The sequence below is a fragment of the Notolepis coatsorum genome (genome assembly GCF_963971535.1).
Source record: "Notolepis coatsorum genome assembly, chromosome: 3".
In the NCBI taxonomy this organism is placed as follows: Eukaryota; Metazoa; Chordata; class Actinopteri; order Aulopiformes; family Paralepididae; genus Notolepis; species Notolepis coatsorum.
This window is the reverse complement of record NC_140167.1, coordinates 31116729-31131147: the sequence shown is the minus strand read 5'-3', so window position 1 is coordinate 31131147 and position 14419 is coordinate 31116729. Positions and strand designations below refer to the sequence as shown.

The window sequence follows — 14419 nt, the reverse complement described above, 5'->3', positions numbered from 1 at the left end:
TTGCATATTATCATTTATTTATTGTCACACAGAGCAGAAGAATTTTGCCAAAACAAACTAATTTCCTTTGATTTAATTACCGTATACATCAAATGATTTATGTCAAGGATGAGGGACATCCACTAGTTGCAGAACTTGCAGTTACCTGATTTTTACAGACGATGGCGCCATTGCTCTCATGAAGCAGCAGGTTGGAGGCAGAGTTTTTAGATTACTCCGGTTGCAATGCCTCACTGAATGAAGTTAACTTTTCACCTGGATAACGTCAACATTCAGGGTGAATGTAATGTGAGAAATTGGGATGGGAGAATTATTATTATTATTATATTTTTTTTGGATCGGATCGGGAAAGATCGGTATCGGTAGATACTCAAAATCACATAATCGGGATCGGATCGGGAGCAAAAAAATGTGATCGGGACATCCCTAATTGTAACCATACTATAGGATCAGTGCTCAATATTTCAATAATAGAAACGATATATAATGCTATAATGTTACTATTTATAAGCAAAGGCCCTGCGCTGGCTGATAACTTACTGTTGGGAGTTTTACTTTAATGGCGTAGTCATTTTCTAGCGTAGTCTAATGTATAAAATGTTATGTCTTTGAAATCAACCTCTTAATTTAATTTGTTTTGTGTGGTCTCCCCCAGGACCCCAGCGAGCTGCGGTGCCCATCGATGCCCCTCGTCCAGAGCAGCCGTCTGGTCAGCCATCTGATCGACATGCTGCCGGAGAACCACGCCCAGTACAGCCTGGCCCTGCACCTCCTGGAGACCGTAGAGGCCCTCACCGCAGAGGACTAACCCCGGGAGGGAGGCAGGGAGGAGAAAGAGTGGGAGGGATACTGAAGGACAATAGAGAGGGAGCGATGAAGGGGTATGAGAGAGAAGAAGAAAGGACAGACAAAGATGGACTTATAGGAACCGAGAGATATCAGGGCTTTTAAAGGGCTCTATACTGACAGCAGGAAGTTGTCCCCTTAACATTGATTTCAGGCCTTGTTCGGCAATGTCACTTCAACATACCGGGTTGTGGAATCCAGAAATGTAGCTACTCTCATCCAAATGTAAGGCCCCATGTCCACTGGGCACCGGTTTCTCACTTCATGAGAGAAGTGAAAGGTGAAATGTTTTCTCTTGAGCGCTAAGAACATCCCCAGTGCTGTCGGTAACGTGTGATAGTGTTTCCATCGACATGAACCGGAAAAAGAAGCCAGCACTGAAAAGATGCCTCCGGTGGACTCACAGCCTAGGTTCATCTTTCACAAAGATAGTGGTGAAAAATAACCCTATGGCCTGGTTCATCTTTCACAAATATAGTGGTGAAAAATAACCATCAAAGGCCTGGTTCATCTTTCACACGGATAGTGGTGAAAAATAACCCTAAGGCCTGGTTCATTTTTCACAACGATAGTGGTGAAAAATAACCCTAAGGCCTGGTTCATCTTTCACACGGATAGTGGTGAAAAATAACCCTAAGGCCTGGTTCATCTTTCACGTGGATAGTGGTGAAAAATAACCCTAAGGCCTGGTTCATCTTTCACAACGATAGTGGTGAAAAATAACCCTAAGGCCTGGTTCATCTTTCACAACGATAGTGGTGAAAAATAACCCTAAGGCCTGGTTCATCTTTCACATGGATAGTGGTGAAAAATAACCCTAAGGCCTGGTTCATCTTTCACAACGATAGTGGTGAAAAATAACCCTAAGGTGTCCCTTTAACCCTACAAACTGCTAACATGGACAGGAGTGGGACAGGACAGGGAGAACCTTTTAATGGCTCAGCTTACAACTTGAAAAATGTAACCGTAGTCTTAATTGTAAATGAAAGATACAATATAGAATGGATATGATGGGCTCCCAAAAAAAGGTTTTATTCAATCCATTATATATTTTTTGTGCTCAATTGTATAAGATATATTGGAACACTAGTGTTTGCGTTATTGAAGTACTGTCAAGAGTATTGTCAGGAGGGTACAGTACAGTATGTGCTTGTGAAGATGGTGGATGTTAGAACAGCGCATGCTTCTCTTTACTGTACTTTGTTTTCTTTGCTTTTTACTTTGTTCAGTTCAGCAACTAGCAGTTTCCCTGGTGGTCCCATCCATTAATTCACATGGGAATTCCACAAAAATGAAGAATGCAATCATACATCAGCATCAAATCGCACTGTTTGAGATGGTTGAAAGAAATACTCTACGGTCGTGTTCATGTACCTATTAAAATATACAGAATTAATGAAAGGGAAAAAAACACAATGTAGAGGTAAGTTAAACATAGTTACACCTAAAATCTCTTTCAAACATCGCAGGCAGTGCAATGATGTCATCGCGTGGCACTTCCCTTATTTTGAGAGCTCAAAACAGTGAAATTCCCCTTTTTAAAACAGTGTCATGTCATTTCAATGTTCTTTACCTGTTGTGCCATACCATAGTTCAGCATTCCTCCCTCCTCCCCCCTCTCTTGAACTAGAGTGATGTATTATACAGAAAGATGGACCTTTATTATTTTACATTATTTATACACGCAGACAGTATCGTACTAGCTGTGCCTGTAGACCTCCCAGTTCTGTAGTTGGAAGCCCCGACAGCCCCTACTGGGGTTATATGATGCAGAATAAAGAGGTGTTATGCTTCTCAACAGCTTGGAGTATGCGTCTATGGCGGTGGCAATGGGCTGGAGTCAATTCACTTTCAATTCCAACTGGGTGGAGTTTATTCACAATTCTGTGTTAATATGTTAACCCTTTCCAGTGTTTCCCACAGGATTTTGTGAGACTGTAGTGGGTGAACCTCGGCCCCTCTAGGGGGGTCCGGGGGCATGCTCCCCCTGATTTTTGGTACATTTTAAAGTTAAATGCATCAATCTGGTGCACTTTGAGAACAAAATAAAGAGGCTAGACCTATGATGACCTTTGTGCTCAAAACACAAAATCGACGACTGCAGTGCTTCCCAATCCTCTCCTTGAAGCACCCCAGCCGTTCCATGTATTTGTTAAATTCCACCACCAGCACACCTGATTCAACGTAGCAAGCCCTTTATTAGTTGAATCAGGTGCGCTGGTGGTGGAATTTAACAAATACTTGGAACGGCTGGGGTGCCTCGAGAAGAGGTTTGGGAACCACTGGACTAGAGCATACATTTGAGCCATCAAAGAAATGAAGCAAAAGTGGTTACCTGTGTTGAACTGGTTTATTTAAAAAAAAAAATATATATATATATATATATTGGATTACTATTACGACTATTACTATTACTACCACTGCCAATACTACTGATACTGTACATCCCTATTAGCAAACTTTATATTTAAAAATATATATATATTTCTTTTTTATAAAAAAAAATATTTTCGGTTCATTATAAAACTGTGGCGAGACAAATTGGTCATTAATGGGAAACACTGCTTTCACTGCAACAATACAGGTTAATCCTTTCACTGCCACACGACAAAGGGTTAACCCTTTCACAACCACACTACATAACTTTCACTACCACTCTGTAGTGGTAGTGAAAGGTTAACCTGTAGTGTGGTAGTGAAAGGGTTAAGTTTCAAGTTTTTCTGAATATCTACTTTGTGAATTGAAGGTGAACTTAACACATATTCACTTAAGTTGTATTTTAAAAGCAATTGTCTTATGGTGTTGACACCAGCCATCCACCAAATGTTGCTGGTAAGTCTTGTCTATTCCACAGGCCACTTTGGAAAGAAACCAACCTGTGTTCTGCTGATTTGCTATTTTAAAAACCTACTTTCACTGCAAAGAAATTTAAGTGGTCTGGTGAAATTATGTCTCCACTAGGCTGGGCATTGTGGCTGGTTGATGGGGAAAAGGTCCCACTTCCTGTAAAAAAGCCTTCGATTTGTCAAAGATATTTCCTCCATATATAGATCCTTTATTTGATAGGACACAATGTACAAGAAAAAGCATTTATTATACAAAGGTCAGATCTGCATGTACAAGTAAACAGAAGGACAGCCATTGAAACATTTCTCAAATGTATGCAGCATTATCTCTTAATTCCTCCATCGGTGTCACACAGTGACACTAATTGTGCTAACTTACAATAGAAAATAAATATTAAGTATTCAGAGTAGTACCACCACCCAATGCGTCACTATTCTCAATACAGTACACAGTGCATACTCCCCAGTCAATCTGTTGTCATATCTGGGAATATGTTTTACTTCACGCTCGCCATTCTTTGGATTTATGAGTGTAAAAAAAATAAAAAATTAAGCCCATACATGAAAGATATCTTCTAAATGGAATAAATAAAAACAAATTAAAGGGAAAGATTTTAGAATATTCTATCCTACTGATCACTAAACCAGCCCCCTCTTGTGAACACAAGTACTGTCAAACAGTTCTTTTACTTTCTCTATTGCTAGAACGGCAAGTAAATGGAATGGCTTGAATGGGATGTAGAAAGAAATGGTTTAAAGCTACACTATGTAAGATTAGCCCCCTGTGGCCGTGATGGATACTTTTCTTCAAGCAAGGTAACTTGGGGCATTGTTTTACATTTATGCTCTAAATGCCTTTGTGCGGATTTCGAGGCACTTGTCATGCCCTACCAGAAGAGCTTGTATGGGCAATGTCATGGTTTTTCATGTATCGCTGTTAAGTTTTCTCTTGTTAAGCCCAGTGATTTAGCTTGCTAAAGAAGCATATATGAAAAAGTTCCATAGTGCAGGTTTAATAACCCATCGACTTGTACTAGCATTGCTAATGAATGCCAACAAAAACACTGGTATGCAAACTTAATGAATGAATTTAACAGTTTGAGTGCCAGCCATTAACATTGGAAACCCCGTTGAATGCCAGCACCCACTTCAATGATAGCGTTGTGAACGCATAATCTCTCTTAAATTATGGCTATGTGTGTAATCTGCCTGTCGTTTATCAATGACTTGTTTGCAGTCAACATTGTCGAAACAGATTGTTTTTTTTATCGGTTCATTTTAGTTTTATAGCCTTTTGAAAAGCCCTTGTTTTCAAGGAAAATATATAGATTCCGTGATAAACGGCATTTACTGGAATATTCTGGAATACACAAACACGTTGTAATTTCTTCGGCCAATTTATGAATAGTTTTCAAATAAACGCTAGATTATCTATAGTATATGTGTACTTATGCACGCTATAGAGGCGGGCTGAAAAATATATTCTCATTTCCTCAGCGATCACCGCGCACACACACGCATAGGGCAAAAGCTTATATCTCTGAAAACAGCTCTGATTATCCTACGACTGGTAAAATAAATTCCTTACCGGAGATCAGATGTTATCCAAAAAGATTATTCCAATTCCTGATCGCCATTCCAAATATCGATCACGCTTATTGATTACAGTGTTGGTACTGTAAATACATAATCCACGCTGTTCTGATGGCCGGCGATCACTTGGTCTCTTCAGTTGGCTTGACGGAAAAGTAAAATGAGCAAACTGACCACTCCCCCTGCATCAGTGTAAAGTAATGGGGTGCAGTACCACAGGGAGAGACGATAGGGAGCGGTATCTTCCCAATTGAGCTCAGAGAGACTGCAGCACTAACCCGAGGCTCGATTGATGAAATATGAATTCAAATCGCCAATAAAAAAAAAAGACAAACAAACACTATATAGCGTCGGGGGCACTCAAAGGTCGGCATGAACTAACGACAAAAAGCGTCCGTGGCACTCAATGTGTTAAGAGTTAGTAATCAGTAGGATAGGCCTCTAAAAAGAAATCTGGAACCAAAAACCACACCCATTTCTCGCTGGACCTTTGGCCACAGAGTTCATGTTGATGGTGAGTGGTGACGATGTGTAACTCCTGTAACAATAGAGGCCTTGCACGGAATGTCTGTCGTTCTTTCTTCCAGGATGGCTGCCTGTACCCATTGGTAACCACTTTCAAAAGAAAATGCCTACTTTCTGTGCAGTGGTAGAGTAGATAAAATACTGGAAAAGCCTGACATTACTGTTTTGCTGTGACTTGTTTACAAGATCCAGTAATAAGACCAAATGATTGTGTTCTTGTTGAAATATTTCTCATAGCAACCGTTATTGTGCACTGCCTTGCCATGTACAAAACAATGGTTGCTATATGTTACCGGCAGCTGAAAAAAGAACTACACAAACATTCTGTGCAAGGCTCTCTACAACGCTTTGCTAAAAGAAGCGGGTTGTGTTAGTTGGCTACAGCTGGGGAAATGGGAATAGGGGGAATTTGCTCCTAGATCAGCGTTTCTTAACTTAACTCGCAGACCAGAGAAGTGTTTGTCTTTTTGTTTCAACCAGCAAGTCATTGTATTGTCACCTTGAGCCATCACTCAAAATGAAATTAACACCTTTCAATATTAAGTGCAATGCTAGAAAATAGCCTCTGTGTGTCACTTCTTATCCAGCCCAGGGACATGCACCGGTCTGTGAGTTTGACAAAACACTTCTCTAGATGCTGATCTCGAGTAACCCCCAAAACACACACACACACATACGCATACGGTCAAGGTTCTAATTAGTTGCAGGAAAGCTTACTGCTACTCGGCACTCAAGAGCAACTTCAGGCTGGAGTGAGAGAAAAACAGACTCTCCGAGTCACCAGTCGTGACGGCTGACTGGCGTATCACTGTGCTCCTGAGAGGAGGGACTGGCAGCGCGGGCACAGGCAGTCTGCCGACTGTGCGGTGTGGCGGCGGCACCTCGGGCAGCGAGCAGCAGAGGTGGGGATCACCGCGATGCTGTAGGCACTGTCCTCGCGGATAACACCACCTGACAGACATTTAAACAATATTGATTACGGTATACCCATCAGCGATAGCAATGGCCTATAATATAATTGCATATATGGTCATATAAGATACAGCTCAAATAAAAGATAATGCATGGTTCGCTCAATAAACACATACCGGTACTGTAGATAGTAGCTGCTATGGTCTATAATAGTTCCCCTTTGTGTGGAGAGCATGAAGCCATTTGCTCTAGTTGGGTTCTATTCATATTATTATAGTTATTAATGCATTTCTACTCATACATTGGATTTCCATTAACACTGTTCATTGGCTATCATTTAATTTCAACCCCCTGCTATATAATAACTTACACATGTTGAGTACAGATACCCGTTATCAGGATGTTTGCTTGGAGACAAAATCAAAATGAATGAAACATTTGTGTTTCCATCTCTACAGCAATATGCTGGCATGACACGAGCACCACCGTTTCCCCTCCAGGTTGATCAGGTAGCTGCCTCACTATTAGCACATCACTGTTTTAGCTTGGTATTAGCTCTATACCCTCCAGACTGATGATGCTGCCATAGCATTTTATAGTAGTCAATAAACAAACGTCGTTTGTTAGTTTACATGAGCCATAATTCATTAATTAAAATTACCCAAATACCCATGGAACCCATTCAAAATACATTGCACAATATAAAAAAAAAGCATATTGAAAATACCGTAAATAATTCTCCACAATTCCTCAACCTGCTAAAGTGAAGATATATATATTCAAACATTTTCAAGTTAAATTGCACCCAAAGACCCATAAGATCCATTTACAACTTGGAAATGCATGGCCATCCATTTGAAAATAAATGATTTCTATCAATTCTTGAGCAGGGAACTTGTTGGACATGATTCTGATCCGACACCAGCTCAGCCGTAGTGTTGTCCTTACCCTCCAGGTTGATGAGGAAGCTGCCTCTCTGTATCAGGGTGTCGGGGGGCAGGTCTCTGGGCAGGGTGCTGGTCAGGGTGGTCCGTGCTGCCATCATCAGTTCTGTCAGCTGGGAGCAGGTGGAGGTGGGCTCATCCTGGAGCGACTGGGGGGGGGGGGGGGAGAAACGTTATACTATATATTTAGGAAAATGTCATTAATACAAAAGGATTATACTCTAAAATGTCACATGAAATGGTAGCTTAAAGCTGCACTATGGGAGATTGGCACCGGAGGTAACTGCACCTTGTTTACACATGAAGCATAAGAGAAAACAGCAACAACAAAAAAGTAATTTCTTCATGCAAGGTAACTTTGAACACTTACATTTGTGTCGTTCACGCCAACATTAAAAAATATTGCATCGTAGCCTTTAATAGATTTTTAGGCAGCTGGTCGTACCAGGGCGGCTTATTATGGGCAATTTCACTGTGTTTCATGTGCATCTAAAGAAGCACTTTTAATTCATGAAATACAAGATACAAGATACTTTAATGCCACACAACTATGGTTGGTGGTAATCGTTTGCGGTACAGCATGTTATTTAGGCACTGGGACATCGACATCAACATGGAACATCAAACGCCCCCCTCCCACCTCCCAATCCCCACAATAAATACATAAATACTGTACATACAGGACAGTCACATATAACAAGTGTCAGTTAGTGTCAGTTCAGTTCATGTTCACTTCAGTTCGGATGCTTGCCCGTCTGTGCAAGGGGGGCAGGCCAGGGTGTTTAGTGTTCGGACTGCTGTGGGGAAAAAGCCGTTTGTGAAGCATGTGTGTCTGGTTGAAATTGACCTGTAGCGACCTGAGGGCATGCGCTGGAATAAGTGGTGTGCTGGGTGGGAGGGATCGTTGACTATTTTACCAGAGCGGGTGACGTGAGGTGTAGATGGAGTCCAGAGAGGGGAGGGGGCAGCCAATTATTTGAGGCTGTATAGTTGCATAGTGCAGGTTTAAATTTTCCAAAATAGTGAGTTTCTCTACTCACCTCCATGAGCTCAAACAACAGGCCTGGTTCGATGGCGACAGTGAGGTCATACTGCGCTGCATGTTTCCCTGGGATCGACGACAGGAAGGTGTCCCTGATGGCACACGCCCCCTCCACCGCCTCCTCCAATCCTGGCCTGCGCCACACCGAGCTACTCTTGATCCAGCCACTCTGGAACAGGGTCTCCCCCGCTGTAATAGACAGACAGTTAGATACATGAACAGAAATACACACTATAGCAGTGGTTTAATTTACTTAAAGTTAAAGGGGAACTTCACAGAAAAACAAAGCAGATTTATTTTGCACATAATCTCACACACAAGGCTCTAAACTGTTTCACACACCTTCATTTATTCATTCATTCTGGATCTACTGGGGGGTCTTTGACATGAGAAGGTTTCAGAGCCCCCTTGAAGTAACGTAACACAGTCGTACCATCATGGCCGGGAGCGTGGAGGTACACCTCCTCCGCCAGGTGGGGCAGGATAGGAGCTATGGAGCGTGTCAATCCATCTAGAATCTCCTCCAGAGCTGTCTGGCACGACCGCCGGCCCAATGAGTCCTCAGGGTCACAGTATAATCTAATGGGATGGAGGGAGAGAGCGAGATAGATGGAGGTAGGTACTGTGAGTGTGGTAACCATAGTTACTGAGCAGTAATGCTGCTTTACAGACAGCCACTGTACTGAGTGTGGTAACCATGGTTACTGTGCAGTAATGCTGCTTTACAGAACACCACTGTACTGTTTGATTGATTGAAAGGTTTATTAACAGATTGCAGAATGGGTACAGTACAGCTCAATACATACAATTGTTAAGGGGATGCAGACCAGAGAAAGACTTTCGTCTTGTTTACATCAGGGTCCCCCATTTTCAATTCATCATAACATATATGACACACACGACATACAGATAGACAGTACTGCTACATCTATACATTTATGACATACCAGATTTGCAAATACAGTACTGTTTGTGATACAAAAAGTGTCCAGAAAAAGAGTGTATATACATTTGACGTAGAAACTGTACATTGGAGGAGGGTAGGTAGGTGGGGTGGGGTTGGTGGGGGGGGGTACTGTACATTGGAGGTGGGGGGGGGGGGGGGTAGGGGGTGGGTGGGGGACACTGTACATTGGAATACTGACAAAGCCATACTTGGTCATTTACTGTACAACTGGGTTAGGACATTTGTAGGGGCCAGTTTCAAATTGCAGTCTCCCGTAGGTGTTCTTTGAGAGTGCTTTTGAAAGTGGGTAGTGATTCACATTCCTTTACAGCTTTGGGTAGGGCGTTTCTCATTGATGTGGCATAATTGCGAAACGTGTTTAGTCCCTTGTTTGAGTCGAATCTGGGTTTAACATGATTTGTGGAGCTCCCTCTGGTGTTGTGAACGTGGTATTCACTGACCTTTGGGAAGTATTTTGACATGTACATGGGTACCTTGGTCGTGTAGTGTATCTTGTAGACCAGGCCCATTGCAAGTTGCTGTACTCTGTTGTCTACTCTAAGCCATCCTAGGTTGTCAAAGTGGGCAGGGGTGAGGTGGGTTCTAGGAGTCAGGTCAAGCAGTAGTCTGACTAGTTTGTTTTGAGATGTTTGTAATCTTGTTTTTAGCGCCTTTGAGGTGCTTTGGTACCATGAGGTGCACGCATAGTCGTAGTACCCTTGAATGAGTGCTCCTGCCAGAGTCTTCCGTGGTTACTGTGCAGTAATGCCGCTTTACAGACAGCTACTGTACTGCGAGTGTGGTAACCGTGGTTACTGTGCAGTACCTGTCTTTAATGATGCTGAAGTAGAAGTTGGAGAGGTCTCGTGTGATAAATGCCTGGAGGACGCGGATGGCCCGGCACGCATCAAACTCACTGTATGCATCAGTAACCTAGCAAACACATACACATCTGTCTAATGAGCTCCAAAAGTATTTGGACAGTGAGATGTTTGGTGCTCTGGCTCCATAGCCATGATGTTGCCTCATGTCCCTACTCTACAGCCAATACCAATACAAGAAACCAAACATTTTCATTTTCATCAAAAGATATTCCATTCTTCTCCATTCCTGAAAAACAACAGGATTCAGATAAATGTAGATTTAACAGTCAAAGGGAGTTGTTTCCTTTGAAATTGTATGGCATAAAAAGTGCTAAAGTTCAAAATGTTAAATACACAAGGAAATTACAGCTACCTCAAAACTGTAGTTAAGGGCCACCAAAAAAACAGTGCTGATTTATTTTGCGCATAAACAGTTTTCTCTAAACATGTAAATGTTTGGATGTGTGTGAGATTATGTACAAAATAAATCAGCATTGTTTTTTTTGGTGAAGTGCCCCTTTAAGTAGACTCAAGTCTATGAGTAAAATTACTTGGTAACTTTCCAACCCCTGCAATTCAGTCACCCAGGCGACTCTACCTCCATCGCTGGGGGGGGGGGGGGGTTCACATAACCAGGGTTCTATGAAAAGGGGGCAGTGTTACAAACCCCAACACACACCTTCATGCCGTAGTCACGGAGCAGGTGAAGCATGTACTGGTCGATGTAGTGCATCTCCTTGGCGTCCACAGCCTGGGTGCGGGGGTCGAACCCCTGCAGGTTACCCAGCAGGAACTTTAGAGTGTTCCTCAGCTGAGAGAGGAGAGACAGAAAGAGAGACAGAGAGGAGGAGGAGAGTATCCAGGTTAAATACAGAAATGTATCAGACCTGGGGTCATATTTGACATTCAATAGTAATTGGAAATCAGTTTTAGTGTTTGTTTTAGTCAGCTCATGTGCCAGATGGGTGGAGTTTGTCACACAGGACAATTGCAATGAGAACCGGAAGGTTCTTACTTGTCTAAGGTTAATTTAGTATACTTTAGAACTGTGATTGACTTACTCAAGCACAACTTATCAAGCACCTTTTCAATTGTCCAACCAAAAAGAGTAACAGCTTAGTTTCTAATGGGTAGTGTAGTACCCTGTGGTTCTCATCTCGCTACACCAGCACGTGTTATATTTGACCCGGGAAGGATTACATCTATTCAAAACCAGGAGGTAGAGAAGGACTACCACAGTGGGTTCTGGGGGATAATATTTGATCTAAGGTGACACAGTTGAATGATTATTCATATGCATGGTACATCAACAAACACCATGTTACATTTCACACAATGAAATGGAACGCCCTTGGCCCGTCATCTGAACTTCTGGCTCCCCCTCGTTGTAGAGGCAAAATGGTTTCCTCCCATGCTAATGTATCACTGGGCTAGGAATCCCAGCCAGGGCTGCCTGTATTGTAGTAACCTACCTTGTTGATGCTGTCTCTGGCCGAGTTGAGCACTGTGGGGCCGATCTGGATCTCAGAGAAGACGTTGGACTCTGCTACCCACCAACGCAGCACGTCTGCCCCGTAGGCTGGAGAACTGGGGTCCTGAGGGGAGAGGAATGGCTGGTTGACTGGTTGAAGTACTTGGTTGAATTGCTCAACAACAGCAACGTGCAATATGCTTCTCTACTAACTGGAACTACCTGTAGAGCGTTCTAGAGGTGCCGTGGGCCTAACTTGACCAAACACCAGTGAAGGGAGGTGCCCACTTGATGACCCTGGTCTATCTACACATTGGATTGTGGTGGCCATTGGGGGCCATGTGGTAGGGTATGTAGCATCTGCATTGTCAATACCTGGAGCTCACATTGTAACCAACCCCTTACCCTAAACTGGGTTTGTATCCTACGCCCTACGCGTGAATACTTTACGCAAGAAAGTTGTCCTTTTGCGCGATCTGATTGGCCACTGACGTTTCTGGTCATGTGACATGTGGGCCCAATCGTGTGACGGCAAATTCTTTGGACGGTTAAGCTTAGGCGCTCTTTCGAAGTTGGTTAAGGTTAGAGTTTGTCTTAGAGCATGGCGATAGAACGCCAGCCCCGATTCCAAACTCTAACCTTAACCAACTGCGAAAGAGTCGCCTAAGCTTAACCAGTTAGGTCGTTTGCAGGCTGTTCAACGCGGAAATGGGCTAATACACTGCTCATCATGTGATTGGGCGCACATGTCACATGACCAGAAACGTGTGTGGCCAATCAGAGCGCAAAACGGGAACGCGGAAGGACAACTTGCTTGTGGGAAGTATAGACACATCCCCTACCCCTACACCCCTTACCCTAAACCGGGTTTGTAACTCTACAAAAAGCATATTGCACACCAAATCAAATCTAGACTGTTACATATTACACATGTCATCAGAGCATCATAAAAATGATGAAGGCACTACTGTATGCGGAAACAAGTTAGCCTGATATAGCCTACAATAAAAATGTCTAAAGAGCCAAAAGTCTTGAATCTTCTATATTTTAATAGAGTGCCGCTGTTTGTTTCCACTTATGTGAAAGACAGAGAAATGAAAGATGTGTGAAGAAGGGTGAGGGGTTGACTCGCTACAACTATCACGTAGGACGGAAATGAGGTTATTGGGTTATTATTCCTTCAAAGGGTAACTAGATCTGTTTGAGGGGGGGTAGAAATAACAAAAAGCTATTTGGGATGTATGTAGGAATCGTCAATCACTTTTCCTGGCCTGGAAAATAGAAATTCCAAATTCTGTGAACTCCATGACTCTATGTGATACCCACCTTGCCTCCATTGATGACCGTATCAGGGTCCACTACGTTTCCCAGAGACTTGGACATCTTCTCTCCCTTCTCACTGACTGCAAAGCCATGGACCACCAAAGCCCTACACACAACACACACACACACACACACACACACACACACACACACTATATCAGGGATGTACCCCAGGCTAACACCAGGCTAAAATAAGGTATTGATATGACAATTTCTCAAACATAAAAACCTGACACCAACATAACATGTCAGAAATCAACATAAAGCCAGTTGCTTTTGACATTTTCATACATAAAGAGACATTGTATTTAGAGTATGTTGACACAGGTGAATGATATATGGAGAAGAATAGGAGTTGACCTCCCTGTTGACCGCCACACCCTCTGCTGGTGTTTACATTTGAATGTATTGGACCAAAGACTTTGTTTTCATTTTCTAAGCGACTAAGCGTTATTCATGCAGAGACTCGTTTCTGAACAATGTTCTAAATTCAATTATTTGTATTCTTCTTTAGTATTTCCGTCAGACTAGAGAATTTGGAATATTTAACTGCCACCAATGAAATGTTTCAATGCAGTCATTTTTTAAATCAATAATTTTTCGTAATCGATTTATGCGATTCAGTCAATTAATCGTGACACCCCTACTTACAAGACCGACAATCTAAGGCCAAAACAAATAGACTATAATAAGTCTATAATTTGTGTAAAGGTTCTGAATGGTATTGGCACTTCAGGTCTCGGAGTCAGTAGTGAGTAATGGTAGAGGTATTGGTTGTGTTGTCGTCAGACTGACTTGTAGGGGGCTTTGTTCCTAACAGCCACACTGGTGAGCAGAGAGGACTGGAACCAACCACCTATCTGATCCTTCCCCTCCATGTACACATCGGCCTGGGGTTCCGACTCTGGTGAGAAAGAAGGCAGAGAGAGTGAGAGAGAAGGCAGAGAGAGAGAGAGAAGGGAAAGGCAGAAAGAGATATTCAGTTATTGGTCTTAACCTAAACCTAAAAGACATCGACAAGAAAATAAAAAGTGTGTTAGAATCGGGGAAGCCCAGTAGTGTGGGAGGGGGAGTTGACTTTGTCCACAGAGAACGGAAAGGTCTGAAG

The 14419-nt window shown here is 42.6% G+C and overlaps 2 protein-coding genes across 3 annotated transcripts in view; one reads left to right on the top strand and one right to left on the bottom strand.

Moving 5' to 3' along the window:
* rab3gap2 (RAB3 GTPase activating protein subunit 2 (non-catalytic)) overlaps positions 1-2828 on the top strand; it is a 45921-nt gene extending 43093 nt beyond the window's left edge. Inside the window, 1 exon segment of the mRNA XM_084309711.1 lies at positions 656-2828. Within this exon segment, the coding sequence (XP_084165837.1) occupies positions 656-808 (153 nt within the window). The 3' untranslated portion in view covers positions 809-2828.
* A 1093-nt stretch (positions 2829-3921) lies between these two features.
* Positions 3922-14419, bottom strand: part of iars2 (isoleucyl-tRNA synthetase 2, mitochondrial) — a 29785-nt gene continuing 19287 nt past the window's right edge. For both annotated transcript variants that reach the window (XM_084309871.1, XM_084309872.1), the window contains 9 exons: positions 14107-14215; positions 13315-13417; positions 11990-12112; positions 11197-11328; positions 10481-10587; positions 9142-9287; positions 8707-8897; positions 7671-7815; positions 3922-6761 (listed from right to left, as the gene is read on the bottom strand). In XM_084309871.1, coding sequence (XP_084165997.1) covers positions 6616-6761; positions 7671-7815; positions 8707-8897; positions 9142-9287; positions 10481-10587; positions 11197-11328; positions 11990-12112; positions 13315-13417; positions 14107-14215 — 1202 coding nt within the window. In that variant the 3' untranslated portion in view covers positions 3922-6615. The remainder of the gene's footprint in view (positions 6762-7670; positions 7816-8706; positions 8898-9141; positions 9288-10480; positions 10588-11196; positions 11329-11989; positions 12113-13314; positions 13418-14106; positions 14216-14419) is intronic.